This window comes from Cynocephalus volans, chromosome 18, assembly GCF_027409185.1.
Source record: "Cynocephalus volans isolate mCynVol1 chromosome 18, mCynVol1.pri, whole genome shotgun sequence".
NCBI lineage: Eukaryota > Metazoa > Chordata > Mammalia > Dermoptera > Cynocephalidae > Cynocephalus > Cynocephalus volans.
The window spans coordinates 3267324-3292268 of NC_084477.1; the positions used below are offsets into that span (position 1 = coordinate 3267324).

A 24945-nucleotide genomic window follows, 5' to 3' on the forward strand; every position below is an offset into this window, starting at 1 on the left:
CAGGAAATTAGACTGAATCCTAGACAAGTAAAACTAGTGCTCAATAATTCCATCTCTTTACAGCGTTTCAACTGGCAATTTCACTGATTTTTTTCCATCATTAAATGAGGGCTGATGATATGCGGAGAGCAACATCGTATACTAATGGTTTTCAAATTTGCAAAAAGAAGGATGTGTGGGAAGCAGTAATACATTAATTCTGAATATGGTGCTAACATGAGAGTGTAAATGGTCGCTTCATCATATCTAAGTTCCGTGCTGGTGATACACACACTTCTCTTCCAAATGGGAGCATGTCTGAGTTGGTGTCTGTTGGGGGACACATTGACACACAGTGAAGTATTTTGAAGAATAAGTCTTCACTATGAACAAAGTAGTGAGAGGAGGCTCCCAGCACTTTTCGGAGAGCCAGGAGCATTTTTGAAGCTGGTTTTTAAAGCTCCTCCTTGGCACACTTGGAATGTGCTGTGAGCAGAGGGTAGAAGGACCTGAGCAGGACCAGCCGCAAGAGTGACAGCAGGCTGGCTCGCTTTCATCTGGCTTTGCCTCTTTGTCAGAGAGTTCCTAAGGGCCACAACACTGAGCACCACAGGTGAGGGGGTTTTGTGGCACCTCTGCACGGCTTCTAAAACCTACCATCAAGGTAAACTGCCTTAAAACAAAGAAGAGGTATACTTGGACCACACTGGGGCCTTTGAACATGGTTCTATGTATCTAGGGATAGAAGATAAAGCAATACAAAATAAGACTACAAAAAATGTTTAGTGGGCCGGCCCGTGGCTCACTCGGGAGAGTGCGGTGCTAATAACACCAAAGCCACAGGTTTGGATCCTATATAGGGATGGCCGCTTAGCTCACTGGCTGAGCGTGGTGCTGACAACACCAAGCCAAGGCTTGAGATCCCCTTACCGATCATCTTTAAAAAAAAAAAAAAAAATGTTTAGTGCCTACTGCAGGGACACAGGCTTCGGAAGATGCTACAGCTACATAAGGAAAAAGCAGCAGAAAAGAGGGCCTTGAACTTTGTGGAATGCTTTGATCCAGCAATGCCATCCTGTGGGCTGTGTGCTCTGAGTGATGCTACAGGCCAGAAGTTCTTACGTGCCCCAGTGTGCTTATGCAATGAATAAAAATGCCTTCTACGTATATGTGTTTCTTTAAAAAATCTGGTGATTCTATTGCTATGCATTTTCAAAGGGTAGCTTTTCTTTCCTTCGGTATTCTCTCATGTAACAGACACTGAATGTATAGCCACTATCTTATGACCGTGTCACAAAATTGTGATGTTAAAAGGGGGTCCTCATGCTTAATCTGTAATTAAACATCTTGTCAATGTCCCCTTTCCTTAGACTTTTCTCTAAACATGCTCTTCTCTTGTCAGTATCACTGTTTCTCAGGTCATCTCCACGTCCTTTTCCTGGTCTCCTGGGCTCTGTGATGGACAGGGGACGGTCTGCAGTCTCCTTCTCCCCCTTGCATCAGAGCCATGCAGCAGACCCCTCAGCCGTGGGAGCCCGGCATGCTTGAAAATCAGGGTGCAGCAATTTCTGGAAGAGACAGGGACTGATAGGAGACGAGGAAGGGCAGAAAGATACTCCATGAAATGGGAGAAAAGTGTTTTTATGGCTGGTGTCCTATAAACATTGCAACTCATTACCAAGGTCAGCACGACAAACATGGCCTTTACCTTCCGCGTTTTGTGTGGGTTCCTCATTCTGGATGATTTCTTAATGTCCACTTCAGTAGTATTTACACATCCAGGCTGGAATTAGAAAAACAGAGAGAGAAAGGAAGCTTTGGGGGAGAAGGTTCTGACCAGTGCATTCAGGAATGACGTGCTCTCCAGAGCCTGCACAAATGCCACAATGACACTCGCCACCGGCAGCGCCTCCCACACGGCCACAGCCAAGTCCATCAACAGTGGAAGTAATAAAATACATCGCGCCCTTTAACTCATCACATTTAGAAGCCTTCAGATATTGCTCTCAAATAACTCCCAGAGAACCAGGAAAAAGAAATACATGGGATTTGCATGTGAGAGTGGGTGTTGATATTTATAGCTGCCAGCCCAAAGGACCCAGCAAGAGTGTCTGTCCAGACATGAATGGAGTGACACCGCCTGCTGATGTCTGCACACAGCCTCCTGCAGGATGTGCCTTCTTTATATAAGATGACACAGTTATTAGGTGGCTGCTTGCTTTCCCCAACTTGGAAAACCAAAATGACATTCAGCTGAGCCAGCTCAAATCCTAGAGTCCTGTTATAGTGACTATGAAATCCAGTGACTGGGAATATTTGTGTTCCATAGGAAGGTGGTGCAGTGGAGTTATGGTTAAAATGAGGAAGATGAAGAAAGAAAATGTTAATCAATATATTATGCTCCTTCCTAGGACCTCCCAACATTCCTTTTCCTTTCCCGCAAGCAGGTGAATCCATTTACAACAGGGGTGTTGGGGGAAGAGTCTGGGCAGCCAGGGGCTGGCTTTCTGACAACCTCAGGAGCCTCGTAGTTTGCCAGAATTATTGTTCTGTTGCACAGAGACAAACAGCTGTAAGGAGGGAGAGAATGACTCAGGACACAGAGGAGAAAAGAAATACAAAAGCACATGGGATCTTAAACCTCGAAAGGACCTTAGTGATAACTTACCCTTTAGAAGTCATAGAAGCGAATGGGTGCATGAATTGTTTTTCCTTTACTTTCAAGTTTTTGGTACAGGACTAAGAGAGATCTCTGGTAAACATCAAGTTGTATGTCTCCACTCAATTTTTCTATTCTCGTAGATTGCAAGAAAATTAAAGCGTCAGATGTCCTTGAAAGTGACTTTGGAGAAACCATAAATGTGGAAAAGTCTTTTATGGAGCTGGGGGATGGGCAGAAAGGCAGTGCTGATGGGATCACAGGAATCAACTGCCACTGACAAGCCACGGGGATTAGCACCTTGTGTAATGAGGACATAGGACGTTTTCCTTAAAAAACCCTCTCCTGATAGCACAGGCATCGCCCCCAAACTCCACCATAATACTGTAGCGGAGAAGGACGCAAATGAGGAAAAGTTTTCTTGTTTGTTTGTTTTTTCCTATGAAGGTTACATGTGAAATACACACACACACATTGATTGCACTCTAAACATTAAATCAATTATAAGTGTGCTTTGCATATCTACTCAGGAGCAGAAATACCTTGTTTGGCACAGTGATCAGGGTGGCCGTGCAGGAGCAAGGAAAAGCACCCACCTCGGGAGGACAGGAGGGGACTTGGTTACTAAGGGACACTGAGCAATTCACCCAAACTCTCCAGCATCAGCTTGCTCAGTATCCGATGTTCTGATTTAATTTTTCTGCCATCTGCCTAGACATTAATATTTTTAAAAAGACCTCCCATGATTTTTAATATGCAGACAGGGTTCACAACCATTGACCTTGATGTAACAGAGATGATGTTTTGAAAATATGAAAGCATCATGTTTTCATTTTTCTGTTCAGTTTCTATTTCCTTGCAGCCTTTTATCCCCAAGCCTGAGCCACTAGAGAAGAGAGGCACTGGCGTTCTTTAAACTCCTAACAAACATCAAAAGGCACACATAGGAAGACAGGCCATGTCGATTTTCTTCTACATGCTAGAGGGTGGGAACAATCAGGGTTTGATATTCAGGAAAAGGAAGGACTGCTCCTCATGACCTAGAGGAAAAGAGAAATAAAAGGCAGAGCTCAGCAGGTGCCTCATTTTTCTCCCTTGGGAAGAAACCCTAAGAAGGTGGGGTGGGAGAGAGTGACAGAAACACCCAGACAAGTATGAAGGCACCTGGGAGGCAGCCAGTCCCATGCCCTGGACTTCTGATCATATCCAGCATAAATCTTTAATACCAGGTGGGTGTTAGCAAGAAAGATGAGCCTAAGGGCCGAGCCCGTGGCGCACTCAAGAGAGCGCGGTGCTGGGAGCACGGCGACGCTCCCGCCGCGGGTTCGGATCCTATATAGGAATGGCCGGTGCACTCACTGGCTGAGTGCTGGTCACGAAAAGGACAAAAACCAAAAACCAAAAAACAACAAAAAAAAAAAAAAAAAAAAAAAAGAAAGATGAGCCTAAGACAACACTTCCCGAATATGCAGCAGGCAAGTCATCCAGAATTTGGTGCATTCCCAGTAACAAAGGACACAGAGGTTCCAAGAAGCCTAGTAGGTGGACGGGAGCCTGAGGTTGTAACAGAGGCCACAGTGCACAGGGATTTTATTCTGAGAGCAAATGTCTAGAATGAAAAATCCGGCAGTGAGTTCCAGACGATGAGCATGTGCTGTTGGAGCAGCCCCGGGAGTAGACTGCACCATCGTGTCTAAAGCAGAGATCAAGGATCTGGAATATGTCCCATGGATGCTTGGCCCTCCTTCCCCACCGCATGAGACTGTATGACCAGAACCTCTACACCCCAAGCTGCTATCTGAAAGTAATCTTGGATCGTGGCAGGGGAAGGCTGAGGAACACTGAAAGTGTGATCATTTATCCAAAAGCAACTGAGTTATCTGAACCAACAATTTAATCGCAGCAGCACACAGAGCATGCACAGGGAAAACTATCCTTCAAGTAGGTTTCTCAGGAAAATAGATCAATTGTAAAAAATGCGGAAATTGTATTTTCCATACACATCTGAGGAGTCTGAAAAAAATTGAAATCTAAAACTCCTTCTGTAATAAACTAGGATTCTAAATCAGTTTTATTTCATACCAGGTGGGCTAATTAGCAAATGACCCCAGAAACCATGTCACCCATTGAAGGCACAAAGTAGAAAGATCCCCTGAGCTCCATAGGAAGGTATGTGATTGACAGTCCCGAAGAGAATTACAATTTTCCTCCCCAAATTTTAAAACCATGGCCTTTTAAAATGTGATTAATGAACCATTTGCAGACACTTAAAATTTCCACTTGAGCCGCTCATTAACACCACTAATTCATTTTAAAAGCAAACATTATTAGAGACTGAACCATAAGACGTATTTTATAACCCCGCTCCCATCTTAGGAAAATAAAATCTGCCAGTTCAAAGTTTCTCGCTAATGGCTAAATGGTTAAACTAATAAACTGGGTCTGGGATGCTTGTTTCAGAGGGACCAGTAGCCCCCTGTAATTTCTAAAGAGCCTCTCGGGACAGCTAGTGGTTAAACAAATAAGACCTACGATATTTAAGTTAACTAGAGTATTCTTGAATATTAAAAAAGCACAGATGCCCAAAATTGTTTAGTGTACTTCTGAATAATTAAGGTCATGACCTAGTGCTGATAACCCCTGAATATCTGCTTTCTGAAGTGAGGCACTGTGGTTAATGAAATATGGCAATACTTTTTAAAAAAAATTATTGTATTGATTCAGGAAGTATTTCTTTCTGCATAGAATCATCAGGTCTTGTGATAAATAGTGAGATACAGAAAGGAAGGCATAATCCATACCTCGATAGCTTCCTAATACACAGTGCAATGAAGACAACAGACACAGGAATGATCACAACACGGTAGCACGCTGACATGGGGCTTCATGCCACAGCCGAACATTCTAGACATCCATTCGCATGCACATTCTGTTGGTGCTCCACAACACGACAGGTAAAAATCTTTTAAAATTTTATTTTCAAATGATGTTTTATCCCCTAAGTCCATGTTGTTCCTGATTATCAAAATAAAAAGGCAATTATCTTTTTGAAGCATTATATAATAGGCACCACTAGCTGGCACCAGATCCACATGAAATGTAAGGAGTGAATTGGCTTCCTGCAGAAACTGAGCATATCTTCTTAATAAGATATAAATAACAGCATTACCATGGAGGCACTCCATAAAAATATTTAAATGTGTACTATTTGCCGGATACAGTATTAAGTACATAGTATTGTTAGATTTAAGGGATAATAAAGAACTATTTACATTGGCAGAGAAGAGAAATATGAGTTCTTTCTAGTGATTCGAAGGTGAATTTATTTTCAGCAGAACTAAGCTGCATTGTAACATTATGATGATATTAGTTATTAGAAAGCAGAATTTAATATTATGGGGCCTATTCCTGAAGGAGCCAAAGGAGGATATTATTGAGAGATATTACTTCATAGTGTTCGTGTAAGTGTCTTCAGGAGGTGCAAGACAGAAGCTGGAATTCTTGGCTTCATTATTGCTATTTTATTTAAGGGAATCTAAATACCATTTAGTTCCTTTCATGGCATGATGCATTTTTGTCAATTGTAGCAGACGGCATACTTGTGTTCAGGACAACCTGGGAAAACGTATAGCAACGAGCAGCAGGAATTCAGTCACTGCAGCGGATATGAAACTGGGCAAACGTGTCCTAAATGACATGTGGGTGGAGGCTTAAGACCAGAGAGGCAAATAGAGCTGATAGTAAGAGAATACCCTGGAAATATTTTTTTAAAAAATCTGATTCTGGGAAAATTAAGGTTACATATGTATATGTGTATGTAAGTATTGGTTCACCAGGATTAAAACAATAAAAAAGATTTACCCCTTTGTAACAGCACAGATTTTAAAAATCCAATGTGCGATGTATTGTACCTCAATAAAATGATCCCTATTCTTACACAAAATGATTACGGATTTTAGTGTTCAATCTCAGGATGTTTCATTTTTAAGATCCAATTCAAGCCTTTCTCTATGTTCTTGGGCAGCTGCCAATGGATTCAGCCTCTGATCTTTCAGCCTTCATGATCCATTCACTTGCTAAGTCCTACACACAAACTGAAGGAAGTCGTTTGAGGAAATTACCCTGGAATTTCTTCCATTCACACTCCTGTATTGTACTCTTTGATTCCTACTCAACCTCATTTGCTGACTACGAATTCTTGACTATGCAATCCTCCTTCAGTGTATGCTATGAATGAACTCTGCATGTCCAGGAGGCATAAGGAAAGCTACTGTAGCAGAGGGAGGGAATCACACCATGCCAGCTTGGTTAGAATAGGTAGAAATCGTAGGCCATGGTAAGAACTTTGGTTTAATTCTAAACATAAGGAGGTTTTAAACAGGGGAGTGACTTCCCATGATTTATTTTGTAAAACTTACTCAGGCCTTATATCCTTCACAAAAATTAATTCAAAATGGTTCATAGACCTAAATGTAAGGTGCTAAATTATAAAGTTTCTAGAACATAGGAGAAAATCTAGGAGTCTTTGGGTTTAGTGATGACTCTTGAGATACAACACCAAAGGTATGATCCATGAAAAAAATAATTGACAACTCGGATTTCATTAAAATTAAAAACTTCTGTTCTATGAAAGACAATGTCAAGTAAGTGAGAAGACAGGCCACAGACGAGATAAAAAATATTTACAAAAGACATATCTGATAAAAGATTGTTATCCAAAATGTGTAAAGAGCTCTTAAAACTCAACAATAAGACACGATGCACAACTCATGAAAACATGGACAAAAGACCTGAACAGGCACCTCACCAAAGAAGATATACAGATGACAAATAAGTTTATGAAAAGATGCTCAACGTATATGTGATCAGGAAAATTAAAATTAAAGCAACAAGATTCTACTACACACATACTTCAATGGCCAAAATCTAGAGCACCGACAGCACCAAGTGCTGGCAAGAACGTGGAGCAACAAAGACTCTTGCTCGCTGTTGGTGGGAACACAAAGCAGTGCAGCCACTTTGGAAAAGAGTTTGGCAGTTTCTTGCAAAACTAAACATACTCTTAGCAGAAGATCAGCAATCACACTCCTTGGTATTTATGCCAATGAGCTGAAAACTTATGTTCACACCAAACCCTGTACATAAATGTTTATAATTGTCAAAACTTTAAAGCAACCAAGACGTCCTTCAGTAGATCAATGGATAATAAACTGTGGTACCTCCAGACAATGCAATATTATTCAACATTAAAAAGAAATGAGCTATTAAGTCACCAAAAGACACGAAGAAAACTTAAATGCATATTACTAAGTGAAAGAAGCCAACTTGAAAAATCTACATACTGAATGATTCAAACCATATGACATTCTGGAAAAAGGCAAACTATGAACACAGTGAAAATATCACTGGTTGCCAGGAGTTGGGGGAAGGGATGGATAAGCCAAGCACAGAGAATTTTGAGGGCAGTGGAACTATGTGGTATGATACTATAATGGCAGATACATGTCATTATGCGTTTGTCAAAACCAATAGAATGTACACCACCTAGAGCGAATTGAACCCTAATGTTAGTTATTGCCTTGGGTTGAATGTCCCCCCATAACTTAATCCCTACTAGAACTGTTGAAGGTGGGAAATCCTATTATGGTAATTGAAAGGTGGGCCTTGAAGAGGCGATTTGATTGCAGGACCATGACGTAGTGAATGGATTAAACATGGTGGTCAGGGGTGTGGTTCTGAAGGCTTTAAAAAGAGAGTGAATGAGATTAGTTTCTTGCTCTCTCTGCTTCCACCATCTTACAATGTGAAGGGTCACTGCCACCACCACCAGACGTGTTCCTTGGACTATGGGTTTCCCAGCTTCAGAAACTGTAAGCAGTAGGTTTCATTATCTTCATAAAATACCCAGTTCCATATATTTTGTTACAAGCAACAGAAACGGACTAATACAGCTATGGGCTTTAATTAATCATAATGTATCAATGTTGGCTCACCAGTCGAAACAAATGTACCACTTTGTTGGGGGTTGTTGACTATGGGGGAGGCTGTGCACGTGTGGGGGCAGGGAGATTGGGAAATCTCTGTGTGGTTTCTGGTCAATTTTGCTGTTAACCTAAAACTGCCCTAAAAAATAAAGTCTATTAAAAAAACTCCCTCAGGAGTAGTGAGTACTTTGGGAGTGGATTATCAGGGTGGGATCTGGGCAAAAATACAAGGGGACCAGTTGGAAAGTTATTGCAATTATCTAGGTAACAAACAGACTATGGCAATATGAACCTGTATGTCAGCATTAGAGATTATGTGAATTGGTTGCATTGGGGATATATTTTGAAGCTATAATCAAAAAACATGCTGAGGGGTTGGATCTGTGAGCTGCAGAGGGAGAGAGAACAGACAAGAATGACTCCTAGCTTTTCACAGCTGGGTGAGTTGCTGCCATCTACTGAGATGGAAAAACCTTGGAGAGAAATAAACGTAAAAGAGAAAAGAGATCACGGATGATTCCTGGATTGTATTTACACATGTTAGTAGTTACTGAATTCTCCAAATGGGACACAGCTCTTTATGCAGGGGCTACAAAGATCCATGACTGAAAACATTCCCAACACAAATGCTTGTGTAATAATCTGTCCCTGGCCCATCCTTCTGTGTTGTCATCATCACTGGTGATGTGAACCTATGACCGAACGTGCCTGGAGGAGCTCTCAGACTCAGAGCCTCTGTTATCCTTCCCTAAATTCTTCTGCAGTGGTCTTATTACATTCTCCTAATCTGCTCTGGTTGAAATCAGATCACTTCAGCATAACGTGTGTACATCCTTCAGTGATTTTTCTTTTTACAGACTAAGAATTGTCATACAGGCACAACTGCAAACAGACAGTCACAGTTCTCAAGCAGCCACCAAGAGGACTCTAATGAATGTTTGCTTATAGCTTCTTTGTGATCACTGGGATTACACGTTTAATGTTCAGCTTTAAAATACTTAAAATGTTCCCAGCTAGAATTGCTTTGAAATTTAAAAAAAAAAAAAATCACTGGGGTGGAAGTTAAGTTGTCATAACTACTCTTAAAATAGGGGTTCCTCGAGGAAAAAGCAAAAGGCTTGAGGCAGATGTGCATGGAGACTTCTTTTCTATTACACCAGCCTGGGGTGCACAGGTGATTGATTTCCTTCCCTTTCTATGATTTTTTTTCCTACAAAAAGCTGGCTACAGTGTGCGGACATGCAAAGATTTTCAATCAGCGGAGGAAAAAGATCCCTCTCAGGTTTGAAACTTAACGTACATGAAGAGCCATAGACTAGGAAATTGACCAGTTACTGAATGGATGAAAACAATTTTTAATTTTATAGATACCGTCATTAGTACTAGTGATTTAAATGGTATGCTGAACAGAACCAAAAAAAAAATTTTCTTAGAGTATAAATAACTCACAGTAAGTTTCAATGGCTTCCTATAATATAATAAGCAGCAATGGAACAACTAGAAAACGATTAGCAAAATCACGAAAATCATCACATACTGGAATTAATCTTGAATTATAGTAGTAGCCTTGAATTCAGTAGCCTTGAAACACAAAGGATACAGAAGGCTCAGAAATTGCATGTTAACAAATGGAAAATCAGTCTACCTCCCTGTCTTATTCTGTTCAGGCTACTGTAACAAAGTATCACAGAGTGGGTGGGTTATAAACAACAGGAATTTATTTCTCATGGTTTTGGAGGCTGGGAAGTTCAAGATCAAGGCACTGGCAGATTTGGTGTCTGATGAGAGCCCACTTTCTGGTTTATAAAGGGCACCTGCTAGCTGTGGCCTCATATGGTGGAAGGGACAAGGGACCCTCTTAGGTCTCTTTTATAAGGGCACTAATCCCATTCCTGAGGATTCTGCCCTCATGATCTAATCACCTCCCAAAAGCCCACCTCTTAATACTACCACACCTTAGGGGTTAGGATTTCAACTCATGAATTTTGGGGGGACACAAACATTCAGATCAGAGTTCTCCCTTTACAGGCCAGACACATAAAGGAAAGCTGTTTGCAACACATACCCCAGTCTAGCAAGACCTCTATAAAGAAGATTAATCTCAAAGACACACTCTACTGCATTCAACTTGCTTCCCAAAAGGTGAAAAAGGTAAGTACTTTATTCATTAGTGGTATTAGAAAAGAGGACTTCGCATAAAGTTCTTTTCTAGATTAGGTATTTATTGCTAAGAGCCAAAACTTTATTTTATTTTTACTGTTTGGGTAAAAATCTTCTACAATAATTCCCACACTTCCCTGCATTCTTATACAATCATATACAAAGCAATGCAATATTTTCTTGGTGATTCAAGGTCATTATCAGGAATAATACTTATTCTGCTGCCCTTAAAAAGGCAATGCCCATGAAGCTAGATGGCCCTAACTTCTAATGCTTTTTGAGCTTTTATGTCATTTCATGCCATTTTTAGTGCTCCTGCCTTCTCCCAGTCGGTTGTCACTTTCTGCTGCTCTCAGCGTCCTTGCCTCCAGCAACGTCCCATCATCCTTTAATTTGTTACTTGGGTTCTGATGTGGGTCGGGAAACCAGACAAATACTACTTGAACACAGGGTCTTACATTTTAGCATATGAACCAATCACTGCACATAAGTAGGAGTGTGGGACTTTTATCAACTCCTTTGGTTAAGACTTTTTGAGTTTATTTCTTGGCTGAGTCTTGGCTAGAATTAGATTTTTGGGATAGGTGCGATAGGAAGTATAAAAACCTACAACACGTGAAATGTGAACAAGCTCTCATGATATCTTTTGGAAAACTTACCAGGATATAAATATTATACAAGCTAATTAAGGGGATCAGAAGTAGATGACATGGAACATTTGTCTGGAGTTCTATAGAAAACGGCATAAAATTTGGGAACTGGAAATTTGTTCTGTGCTGTGAGGGGTGGGAAGAAAAGCTCCTGGGGGTGACAGGGCGGTGTCCTAGAGTTGCATCTCCCCAAGTCAGGAATGCATAGTGATGCGCTCTGCTCTCCACCCAGCCTCTTACGGGAAAAGCCTTCCAGACACAGCACTGATTTTGGTTCAGTATCCCCCAAAAGACAAAGTCCAAACCAGAACTCTTCATTTCTCTCACCTCCCACCTGCACCTTTCCTGGTTTCTCCCTCTAAGTGCCTCCATTGCCCATCGAGAGACCCAAGCTGCAAGCAAGAGTCAGCTCTGACTCCTTTCTTTCCCTCCCTCCCCACTAGATTCATCAGCGAGTCTTGTGAGCTCAACCTCCAGATGCATCCTGAGTTTGTCACTCAGTGCCACTGTCTCACCAGAGTCTGTAAATTTTTGGTACCTAGTAGGTGCTCAATAAATGCTTACTGAATGTGAAGATCATAGATTGTACTTTCTAATCATTACCCATCTGTTTAATTTTCTGTTCTCTGGTGTGTGTGTGTGTGTGTGTGTGTGTGTGTGTGTGTGTGTGTGTGTGTGTGTGTGTGTGTGTGTGTGTTTTTGAGAACATTGGTATCTATAACTTAACCTCCTTTTCAATTGGTCCTCACCTGTCACTATCATCATACATTTATTTAACAAGAAACAAGTGCTCTAACTTTTCAGATAGGCTTAAAGGGACATTTCTGGTGCAGCAAAATTTAGCTCAAATGTTTTTTTCCCTTGCAATATAATTATTCCATCGGTTGATAAGTGCAAATGGCTGATAGCAGCTTGCTTCCAGATTTGATGGGGGTTAGGCAATTAAAGAGCAGGAAGACAACGGAAAATTACAAAGGCTCAGTTTTAGAGATGGAAGCATGAACATAAAGCAAGCTCCTCTGCCCCAGCTTTTATGATTTCATTTAACGCTGTCTCCATTTTGAGCTCCATGCATCCAAGAACAAACAAAATCTGTGCCCCAGTGCACTTTCCTCGCATGGGTGTGCAAGGGCACAGCTGATTTAAAAAAATACAACTCAGCCATATGAAACAACCAGCACATCTGCTGAATCAGTTTTTGATTTTCAAGAAACATATGAGTTCTAGGCATAGAATAAAATGCTTAATTTCCAAAGGACTCAATTGTGGTATCACTGTTGTACACTGGGCTGTATTGAAGATTAAAATCCCTTATGAAAAAAAAAATCTGGATTCAAGACATAAATTAATGAAAAATAAAGGTAATAATAATAGCTTTCATACTGTGAATTTGACATTTACCAACCATAGCCGTTATCTAATTTGATTTTCTTAAGTATTCTATAAACTACACAGGTCAGCCACTGTGAACCTAATTTCCACTGAAGCATAATATCAGAGATTCAAACATTAGAAGAGAATATAAATGTTATCTGGGCAAACCTGGCATCCGATTCATGATTGCTTCTGACAACTTCTATGACAAGAGTTATTCATCATTAGCTTGGATATTGGTTACAGTTTAAAATAGCCCCAGCTGGTGCATACTTATGAATGAAGAACATTTTTGACTAAGTTACTTATTTAAGGGGTTATACCATTTTAAAAAGTGTTAATAATTATACATAAGAAGGACAAAACAACACAACTACAAACTAGCTAAGATCCTTGGAAGAGTTAGCTACTTCTCTAAGCCTTGAAGTCTCCTACAGTGAGGTTAATAGCACTACCAGCCTCATTGTTGTACGAAACAATGTGCGTGAAGGGGTTGGCACACTTCTTGACATGCAGAATATGCTCAGCACATGTTATCTTCCGTTATTATTATGAGCAGTATAACTTGACATAAAGAAAATAATCACATAGAAGCAGGGGACTGAGTCTTCTATCCTTTCAGATTATGTGTGTCAGGATTTGAGGAAGTTGCTAATTAAAAGCAAATAAGTTGCACTGTACTGAATGGAGGAAAAGCAGAAAAAAAAAACTGAACAAACTTTATCAATTTGGGGCCAACTATTACATTTAATAAATAAAAGAGTAAGCACCTTTTGGGGACTAAACATATGTCAGGACGGAGGTGAGGGAACAAAACTCAGTTCACGATGAGATCAGATCTACCAAGTCAGACTAATACATTTGAGTTTCATTTTCTTAATGGTAGTTTCCATTTTTCACTTCTCAAAGGGCTACCTGCTAACATTTGAAAATGTGTGGGATTAGTGAGAAATTGGTAAAGTGCCACAAAGAAATGATTACATTGTGTAATGTTGAATATACTCACTATCCTGATTTGAGCATCACATACTGCACACAGGTATTGATATTCAACTCTGCACCCCACAGATATGTACAATCAACTACGTTTCAATTAAAAAAAAAAAGAAAATACGTAATGACAAATATCTTTATGTTGGGGTTTCTGATACTGAAATATAAATTGTTTTGAAAATTCAGTTTTTGATTGTGAGAAGGTATGTGAAATTGTTGAGAGGAAAATAGCAAAGCCAAGGAGAAATTGCTTAGAGCTTTCTGAATTTCAGAGAGGATTTACTTTTAAAAAAAATTAATTTAGATTGTTTTCAATTTTAATTTGTTTTTGTCAAGAAAGAGAAAGTTTATTTGAAGAAGATACCTGCAATCAGATTAAGAGAACACAGCTTGTCTTTTTTTTTTTAAATGCAATTTATTCATCTGGGGAAAAGAAAATGAACAACAAAATGAGCCCAAATAATAACTGCTTCCTAAGAAATGAGCATTCCCGCTGGCCCTACCAGGGTATTGGCATATCAACCCCATTTTTATCAACCCCTTAGAGACTGTGCACACCGGTGTCTGTATATGTGTGCACATTCTAAACTTTTTACTTTGATATGATTTCAAACCTACAGAAAGAATTGCCAAACTGGTTCAAAGAACTCCCACAGACTCTTTATGCAGAGTCTCCAATTTTTAACATTTGCTCCACTTTATTCTCTTTTGCCATCTATATTTAAAAGATTATGTATTGACCCTTTGTATTGGCAGAAGGAACTTTACTTCAGCTATAGTAGGAATGGTCCAAGAGGCTGGCTTCTCAATAGCACACAGGAGCTATGGGGCTGCCCTTCCTGCCCCGACACCTGCCCACACCCCTGGAACCACGCACAATACCATCAGGACTGGAGATCACCAGCCTCTTCTACCCACCTCCCTGAGGGTTAGCTGTTGACTCTCAAGGCCTTTCTCCCAGCATCAGCCATCCACTTCTACATCCTCACCCCTTCAGAAGAAACAGGACAGAAATCTGGGTGCCTCATTTTGACAGGTCACCAATCCATAGGCTACAGAAGCAGTGAGTTAATAATAGGGAGAGAAGTTTTTATTCTCATTCTATCCATGGCTCACATAAATAGCATCAAATATTACATAATAATAGAGCACTGTATCTAGACAGAAGATAAAATATGTAGCCAGGGAGCAAAAAAAAAAGAACAGTTCCACTCATGGAGACTCTTGATAGCCACACTGTCAAAATATTTTTCAATCCAAAGAAACAGATAGGAATGATAGACAGAAATACTGTTCTCTTTTCAAAGCACACAAAATAGATTTAAATTTGCATGAACACATTTTGGATTTTCTAAAGCAGCTAAAGGAATCAGCTAATGAGATCACGGACTATTAACAGAGGAACCTAATGAGAATGGGCTGATTTGATCATTAAGGACAGAAAATTGCGTCACTGCTATTGAGTTCAATCTAATTTTCTCAGGAACAGTACAGAACTGACAAGTCCAAAGTTTACAGTAGAAATATCACTGATTTCTTCCAAGGGAAATGTTAGAGAAGGCATCAAAGTTCTATTAAAGTTTAAGTTCTGAATGAGCATATAAAATTATGCATGTAAATTACACCTAAGGTACAAAATTAACAAGCTCCCTCCCTACAATCTATAGAAAACTATACCTGCTGGTTCAAGCTCGGACATGGAGGTTTCTAGGGAATCTTTCGATCTGTCACATTCACATAGCACATTCCAAGCTGTAGAATGTCTCTTCCCACGGCCTAGCGTGGCTGATGATTTTAGCTGCCTCTAGAGAGGTTGTGATAATGATTGTGTACTGCCCTTTGCCTGTCTCAGAGATCAAGCAGACACGCAAGGTGCAGTAGATCATCGAACAAATGGAAAGCCTAATGAATTATTTCCCTACATTTCACTGATATAAATTAAAAACTAGTCGAGGTGCACAACACCGCCCTGGTGCATTATAATATCTTGATATGCGTTACGAATTGACGAAGGATTGCACGCTCCTCAATAGGGATTGCATGGGGTTTTGGAACAAATGCCAGGCTTTTAGTCATAATTAAGGATTTAAGTCTTAACCATATCAGAGCCAACAAAACTCAACTCCTCAGAGTCTTGCTTTCTCGTGTTTGCAAACGGAAGACAATAGTTACCCTCCCCATAAAGTTTCTGCAAAGAATAAGTAACATAATGAATATAAAATGCTTTTGTCACCAGAAACTGCTATGTAGGTTCTAATGAATGTTATTACTATCATCAATAGTAATCCACAGGTATTGTTCCCTTACATTTTGCAGAGAGGAAATCCAGGTGGCATGCATTTTACGTGTGTTTCGGTTAGGCACTGTAATCTGAACACAGGACTAGCTTCGGCAACTAAGTGACTATGCCAGGAATCAACCAGCTCCACAATAGCGGACAAAGTTTTGTTGCCCCAGATCTGGTCACCGATGTCTTGGTTGGGGGAAGAGGGTTAAGAGAGGAATAGGTAAAGGGCTACGAAAAACGATTACATTATCCCACAGACATGTGCAATCAACTATGTTTCAATAATAAAAAAGCATTAAAAACTGCAATAAAATAAATGTATACACACACACACACACACACACACACACAGAGCCCTGTGACAGAAAAACCTGTGTGCTTGTTAAACTAAGTCGTGTGTTTAGCGCCATCCAAGGACATATGCAGGGACGAGGGCAAGCAGATATTCTGCATTCACTCATGAATTCAAAATGCATCCATCGAGAGTGTCCACTATGTGCCTGGCAGTGGACCGAGGGACCAGCGAGGCCCAGTCTCTGTCTTTTACAGGGAACAGCCACTACCTCCTGCCTATCATCTCATTCCCAGTAATAAAAATCATGTATACAAGGTGCTTTCAGGTCATCTTGAAAATTGAGCTTTTCTCATTATCAAAAAGGGATTATTAGCTCTGTTTAGAAATTGTGGAAGTTAACGTTGAGAACACATTTCCCTAAAAGTTGATATAGGTAGTGAGAGGCATTCTTTAGTTTAGGAATTACTCCTTCATGTTCTTCCCCTGGGGATTTGGCAGCAGGGTGACCCTAGGGGTCACGCCCTATTGATCTAGGGCTCTGTCTCCCCTTCCTGTTTAGCGGCTACTGTAAGGTGTTTCCATCAGCATTTTCATGGGTCACCCACTGCAATGGCAGGGGTTTTATTCAGGCCTGGGCTTGATTTAGTTTTAGGGTCTGCACCAAATTTCCCAAATCTTTTCATTTGTCCAAATTCTACTGTGGTAGTCACGCTCCATAATGGTCCCTAATGACTCCTCTTCCTGGTATTCACACTCTTGTGTGGTCCCCCCAACACTGTACCAGGGTTGTAACCAATGGACTATGGCAGAAGAGAGGGCATGCTACTTCTGAGATTAAGTTATAAAAGACTGAGGTTTTAGACCTGGTCTTTTTACTTTGAGGTGACATGGGGGAAGCTATGTCTTGGATACCCTATGGAGCGGTCCATGTGGCCAGGAAGTGAAGCCTCCCACAGCATGTGAAGGAAGTGGACAGTCAATCCCTTCAGATGACTATAGCCCTGATGCCCCATCAGAGTCCTAAAACTTTGAATGATGCCCCATTGGAGACCTGAATACTTTGAATGATGTCCCATCAGATACCCTGAACCAGAACCATCCAGGAAAGCTACTCATGGATTCCTGACTCTCAGAGCAATAAAATAGCATAAAATAGCAAATGTGTGTTGTTTTATGCTTCTATGTTCGGGGATAATTTGTTATGCAGCAATAGATAACTAATATACTTACTCAGGTTTCAAACTTCACTCCCTCTTCTAATTCCCAAAAGCCTTCGCCGATTATACCAGGTCACAGCTATCTACTAAGTTTTCTACATTGCCTTACCCCCTGCCTTCCTGTCTCCTTTCCAAAGCATGATTGCATGATTGCTTTGGAAAAGAGACCAATTCTTGTAACAATGACATGTGCCAGGTACTGTCCTGGGCGATTTACATACACTATTTCCATGTGTTCTCAATGTCCTGTGAAGTAGGTATTATTACCCCCATTTCAAATGATGATTTGAGCCTTGGAGACATTTAGCAAAATTTCACTCAAGATGCAAGTTGGTGTTTGAGTTGAATCTTTTGAGTTGCACTTGGAGCTAGCTCTTGAACACTATTCTATGTAAAATTGTCACACCTGAGCTAGTTCTCTCCAAGTCTTCATATGGGTAGCGAGAGGCATTCTTTGGTTTTTCCACTATGGATTTTTTTCTTCCTCGGGGGATTTGACAGAGAAATCACCTAGCACAGCTGTGAGAAGTGTACGGGATGACCTCTCCCCCAGCCCCCCAACTGATCCAGAGCTCTGTGTCTCCGCCTCCTGCTTAGAAGCTACGTAAGGTGGTTCCATCGGGGAAAATATAGATGGAGAGAGGACACCATGTGTAGAGCTCATGCAGTGGAAGGCATGGGCATGGAGGTAGGGATCTTCATGAATCCATCACTCGGGCATCTACTCATGACAAAATGTTGCTTTCTCATCAGACACCCCTAGATTACAGAAACAAAATAAACTCTACTTGAGGCTTTTCTAAATCATAGAAGAGTAGGCCAAAAATCAATAGCATTACCATTATTTATAGTAAATCTTTTGTTATAGAAATCAATAAGAAATCTAGTACAAGCCAATCTCACTTTTGAACATACATGTAAAAATCCCAACCAAATTCCATTATGACTTTAAGAAAATAACATATCATGACTACGTAGGGTTTAAATATTCTGGAATTTCAAGAATCACTCAACATTAAGAAATCCACTTATAGAATTCACATTATTAATAGATGTAAGAGCAAAAAGTGTAAAAAGCTTTAGAAAATAATTTATCAGTCATCCCAGCTTTTAAAAACAAACACACTGCAACAACAATTAACTTTCAGGGGTTCTGCAGGACTGAAATTATTTCAGTAAAATATACATGTGCATGATTTGTGCATCACATATGACAGGTGATAGAGCAAGGGGCTGACTGGAGAAGGAGACATGTGAAAGCAGCTGCCGTCTAGTAAGCTCAAGATCCAAGAGATCTGCAGGAGTATCAAACAGTGCCACTATTCTCACTAATTTTCCTTTGGAAAATATGCCAATTTTTCATTAAAATTATGCTGGTTATATTATTAAGTAATTGGTTTCTTATTGTTATCTTAAATGAATAAATAAATATTTTTAAATCCCTTGGTTTTAATTTGTAATATGGTAAATACCAATAGATAAAACCCATATAAACACAAACTCTTTGGGATACATAATAATTTTTAGGAGTGAAAAGGAATAATAAGACCAAAATGTTTGAAAACTGCAGCTATATAAGATACAAATTAACCTCTACTTTCTTCATTATATACATAGGTTTTCAAAAAAAGATACAGCAGAAAAGAGAACCCCATTAATAACAACAAAAACAAGAAGAAAGAGATTAAAAAGAAAGAAAAAACCCAACGAGAAATGCATAAAATCTGCATGAGGAAAATTTTAGATGTTCCTGAAAGACACAAAAGCAAGTAAGAACAAATGGGTAGAATGACTCGTCTTCAAAAAGAACTCAATTCTCTATAAAATTTTCATTTAAAAAAGTATAGAAAGCTTTCTTTTATTTAACAAGGTTTCTACAAATTTAACACCTTTCAAGTAACATGCCAAAAAATGTTCTTTTCTGGTGCTAGACAATTGGTTCCAAAGATCATATGGAAAAATAACTAGGAAGAATCCAGAAGGAAGGGCAATGAGGGGAGGAGAGGTGGAAGTGGGAGGGTCTAGGCTATCAGACGCTGAAATATATGAAAGCAGAACAGTGAGGGGCAGAAGGTGAGGTCTCCAACCTAGACGACGCCTCTGCATCATCTTGTTACCTGTCGTAGGAACACAACATCCATCTCCTGGTGCAGGACCCTCTGGTACATTCCCATGATAAAACCCCATGTTTTCTCTCCTTTCCTTCACCCTGAATTTTTCCAGCATAATTTTCCCATTTGGTGTGAGATGTCTAGAAATGCATATCTCTTAAAAAGACCTAATCTATTTTGTCTTTAGTTAAGTTTGTTTTATTCAGCAAGTTATACCCTCCTGTGGTTTATCATTCCTAACTCACTCATTCTATTTGCCTTCCTTCGTGATGTTATCCTCAGGGGCTGGCTCTGAAGGGCTGCCAGAGCTAATGAAAGAAGCACTGAGCTGTAAGTCAGAACCCTGGGTTCATTCCTGGCTCTTCCTAAAGGAAAACATGTCCTAGGGGAAGATAAAACAAAGCTCAATCTCTCTAAACTTCAGTTTCCATATCTGTGGCATGGGGATAAAACTAATGCCAACCTAACAGAGTAATGTGAGCATTAAAAAAAAAATTATATGTGATCACATTCCACATCAAGAGGAAGGAAGGTGTCCTGAGCCACCTGCCTTCAATACTAGCTTCTCTGCTTAGCTCTCGTGGTACCCTGAGCAGCTCAAATGTTCTGTGCCTGAGATTGCTTATCTGTAAAGAGGAGAAGGTAACAGTACTTCCTGTGGTGGGTGTGATGATTGCATGAGCTAATTCATATAAACTGCCGAAAACGTGCCTGGCACCTGGTGAATGTTCTCTAGGTGCTAATAAACTAACTGTCACTACCTCCTGCCCATCTTCTTTTCCCAACCTTGTGAAGACAGAGGTATTGGTTCTTCCAGTGTCACCTAAGCTCTGTGGGGAGGCAGCTTCAGGGGCCTCACTTTCATCCCTTACGATAAAAGATAACTAAGAACCAACCAAGACTAGAGAGAAATCATCAATATACACCCCACCTTTATCTGTCTCTAAAGCACACAAGCAGTAATTCAAGCTCAGGGATTCCTGGGGTTTTTTTTTTTTTTTTTTTTTTTTTTTTTGGTTACATTAAGTGACACTTTTCAGGAACGTGAGACTTGATGAAGGAAAAAACAATTTTAAGTCATCTGGATTAGGAAACAATATTGCCTGGGATCACCCTTGTCAGGTAACACAGGTGCACGTTAACAAGCCATGGTGAAATATCAAGCATTAGTGAAGGTTGCTGAGGGCAACCACATAACCACATAAATCTTTTCTAGTGCATTCTGGAGTATTTAAAAATAAATAATAAAATGTAACACATCATATAACTAAATAATATGATATAACTACATGCATGTTTTAAGAGATTTCTGGGCTTGATTTTCTCAGAAAAAAAAATTACTAAATATATTCTTTCCTGAAGAAAATATCACCTGCCTTAGAGCATGTATCCAGGAGAGTGATGTCATCGTGATGGCAGAATAGAATATTCCCAGAGTCTTTCCTCCCCAATTTACAACTATTAAAAAGCAAAGACTGACAACCTGGGACCCCTGGAGCTGGGAAAGTGGAGGAAAGAACTGAGGAGTTTGTGAAGGCACGAGAGGCCATGGGGAAGGGGTATAGGGGCAGTGCTTATGGTTCTGGGCCCTGGCTGCTTCTGAGCCACCCTGATATGGAGGCATCAGCGACTACTGCACACGGACTGAAGCCATAAAAAGCCACAGTGGCAGTCTTCTCATAAACCTGCTTGGAGTCTACAGGAGAGGGCAGGGCTTCAGAGAGCACCATACCTGCCCACAGGCCATAAAGACCACTAGCAGGATTCGCTTGGGCTCACATTGGAGCAAACAGCCAAAGCCGATTGGGGAAAAGAAGTGCCCACAGGCTGGTGAGTTATCAAAAGGGACACATATGTGACAGTCCTGTGGGAAGTGGTTGGAGTGCAGGAGAAAACCTGGCTCATCAGGGAGACATCAGGTATAGCATGGGGAGCTAGTCTCAGTGGAAATGGGTCAGGACAATAAAACTGCAGGGGGTGCAACCTGCAGGACAGACTCAGTCCCCAGCCAGAATTCCCACACCGCCTTGACTTGGAAGTGATTAAAGTGACTTGCACCAAAAGCCTTCCCCAGAGAACCAGCAGCAAAGCAGCAATTTAGCTCAAGCACAGAGCTGAAGTTCTTGTCCCCACAGGACATCCACCAACTTGGGAACTAACCACAGTTCCACTGCTGGGTCTAAGTGTTGGTGGTAGTCATTAATCTACCACAGAACAGAAAAAACAAAACCCACAGACCAGAGACAAAACTCTGATATTAGCCTGTAAAGATCTAACACAAGCAAAGACCACCTATGAAACCGAGGTAGCAGAATTCTCAAATGCCCAGGCATCACTGTAAAGACACAAAGATCAAGAAAGAACAGAGAAATTTGTCACCACCAAATGAAACAAAGCACCAGCAATGGATGCACAGGAACAGCAGATCTATGAAATGTCAGATAGAGAATTCAGAATAACCCTCTAAGAGAATGCTCAGGGAGTCACAAGAAAATACAGATAGAAAATTAAGTGATACCTGGAAAATAATTCATGAGAAGAATGAGACACTTGACAAAGAAACAGAATTTAAAAAAAAGAATTATAAAATCTAGAAATAAAGAATACATTATCTGAGTTGAAAAACTCAATGGAAAGCTCCAACAGCAGACTTAATCAAACAGAAGAAAGAAAGCTTGAAGATAAAACACATGATATTACCTAAAATCAGAGGAGCCAAAAGAAAAAAGAATAAGAAAAAAATGAAACAAAAATATGGCAAATATAGGACTCCTTCAAGGAAAATAACTCCCATGTAATTGGCATTACCCAAAGGAGAGGAAAAAAGAAGGGATGTAGAAAGCATAGTCAAGAAAATAATGACTGAAAATTTCCCAAGTATGGAGAAAGATGACAGTATCCAGGTAGAGAAAGTTCAGAGGTCGCTGATCAAATCGAATCCAAGGAGGAACACCCCAAGGTACATCATGATCAAATTGTCAAAAATGAAAGACAAAGAACACTGAAAGCAGCAAGAGAAAAGAAACACATAACATTCAATGGGGCTCCAATGTCTGAGGATTTCTCAGTTTAAACCCTACAGGCCAGAAGACAATGGGATGATATATTCAGAGTGCTGAGGGAAAAAGACTGTCAGCCAAGAATTCTGTATCCAGCAAAACTAACTTTCAAATATGAAGGAGAAATAAAGTCTTTCACAGGCAAAGTAAAGCTAAGGGAATTCACCAACAGTATACCAACCTTACAAGAAATGCTAAAAGGAGGTCTTCAGTCTGAAAGAAGATGACACTAAGGAGCAGCAAGAAAATATTTGAAGGTACATAACCCATTAGTAAAGAAATTTCACAAAAAACCTCAAAATACTCCAACGTCGTAAGGGTGGTGAACAAACAGCTTACATACTTAGTATGGTTCTGACAAGCTGCCAAAAGGAAAAAAAAAAAAAGAATACTAAAGAACAAACCTAACAAGATATTAACACACACAGCAACCATATAAGAGATAGGCAATATTAAACAATGTACCTTGAAACAACAAAATGTCAAAAGTGGGACAGCGTGATGCCAGAGCATACAGTTGGCTTTGTTTTTTTTCTTTTTTCTTATATATCAAATTAGATATCAAAGTTAAGTTGTTATCAGTCTAAAACAATTTGTTATAACTGTGAAATATTTTTGTAAGCCTCATGGTAGCTATAACACGAAAACTTAGAAGAGACGTACTAAAAACAGTGAGAAATCAAAACATAAAGCTAGAGAAAACTACTCAACCACAAAAGAAGACAGTAAGACTGGAAAAAAGGATCAACAAAACAACCAGAAAAAAAAATTAGCAAACTGGCACTAATGAGTCCCTATATATCAATAATGATCATAAATTAAAAGGATTAAATGCCCCAATTAAAAGACACAGAGTGGTTCAATGGATTATAAAAAAAGAACCAACAATATCCTGCTTGCAAGAAACTCACTTAATTGATAAAGACACATAGTGGCTGAAAGTGAAAGGATAGAAATAGATATTTCATGCAAATGGAAACCAAAAAAAAAGCAGGAATAGCAATACTTATATGAGATAAAATAAGGCTTCAAGCAAAGGGACATTAAAAAAAAGGAAGGTCATTGTATGATGATAAAGGGATCAATTTAACAAGAGATATAACAATTCTAAATATGTACACACCCAACTTTGGAGCATCAAGTTAAATAAAGCAACTATTATTGGACCTAATGGGAAAGATGGACTACAACACAATAGTAGTTGGGGACTTTAACACCCCACTTTCAGCAAAGGAAAGATCATTCAGACAGAAAATTAACAAGGAAACACCTGAATTAATCTCTACTGTAGGCCAACTTGACCTACCAGACATTTATAGAACGTTCCATCCAACAACTGCAGAATACACATTCTTCTGAGCACCACATAGAACATTCTCTAGAATAGATTATGTTAAAAAAATCAAAATGATATCAACTGCCTTGACTGACCACAATGGAATAAAACTAGAAATCAACTACAAAAGGGACTTTAGAAACTGTACAAATACATTGAAATTAAACAAACTGCTCCTAAACAATGAATGGGTCAAAGAAGAAACCAAGAAGGAAATTTTAAATTTCCTGCAATCAAATGAAAATGAAAACACAACATACCAGAATCTATGGGATACTACAAAACTACATCAAAAAGGAAGAAAGACTCCAAATAAACAGCTTAACATTATATCTCAAGGAGCTGGAAAAACAAGAACAAACCAATTCCAAAATCAGTAGAAGGACAGAAATAAGAAAGATCAGAACAGAAATAAATGAACTACAGTTAAAAAAAATACAAAAGATAAATGAAACAAAGCGTTAGTTTTTCAAAAAGATAAATAAAATCAATAAACCTTTAGCTAGACTAATGAAGGAAAAAAGAGAGAAGACTCAAATACATAAAATCAGAAATGAAAAAGGAGACATTACAACTGATACTACAGAAATACAAAGGATCATAAGATACTACTAAAAACAACTATATGTGGACAAATTGGAAAACCTATAAGAAATGAATAAATTCCTGGACATGTATAACTACCAAAGTTGAATCCTGAAGAATTAGAAAACTTAAACAGACCAATAATGAGTAGGGAGATTGAAGCAGTAATAAAAAGTCTTCCAATAAAGAAAACCTCAGTATCAGATGGCTTCATTGCCAATTCTACCAAACATTTAAAAAAACTAATACCAATTCT

At 39.6% G+C, this 24945-nt stretch overlaps 1 protein-coding gene across 4 annotated transcripts in view; it reads right to left on the reverse strand.

Annotated features, from left to right (window-relative positions):
- RGS7 (regulator of G protein signaling 7) overlaps positions 1–24945 on the reverse strand; it is a 470656-nt gene that overhangs the window by 36714 nt on the left and 408997 nt on the right. For all 4 annotated transcript variants that reach the window (XM_063082919.1, XM_063082918.1, XM_063082916.1 and 1 more), the window contains exon 10: positions 1688–1762. In XM_063082919.1, the coding sequence (XP_062938989.1) occupies positions 1688–1762 (75 nt within the window). The remainder of the gene's footprint in view (positions 1–1687; positions 1763–24945) is intronic.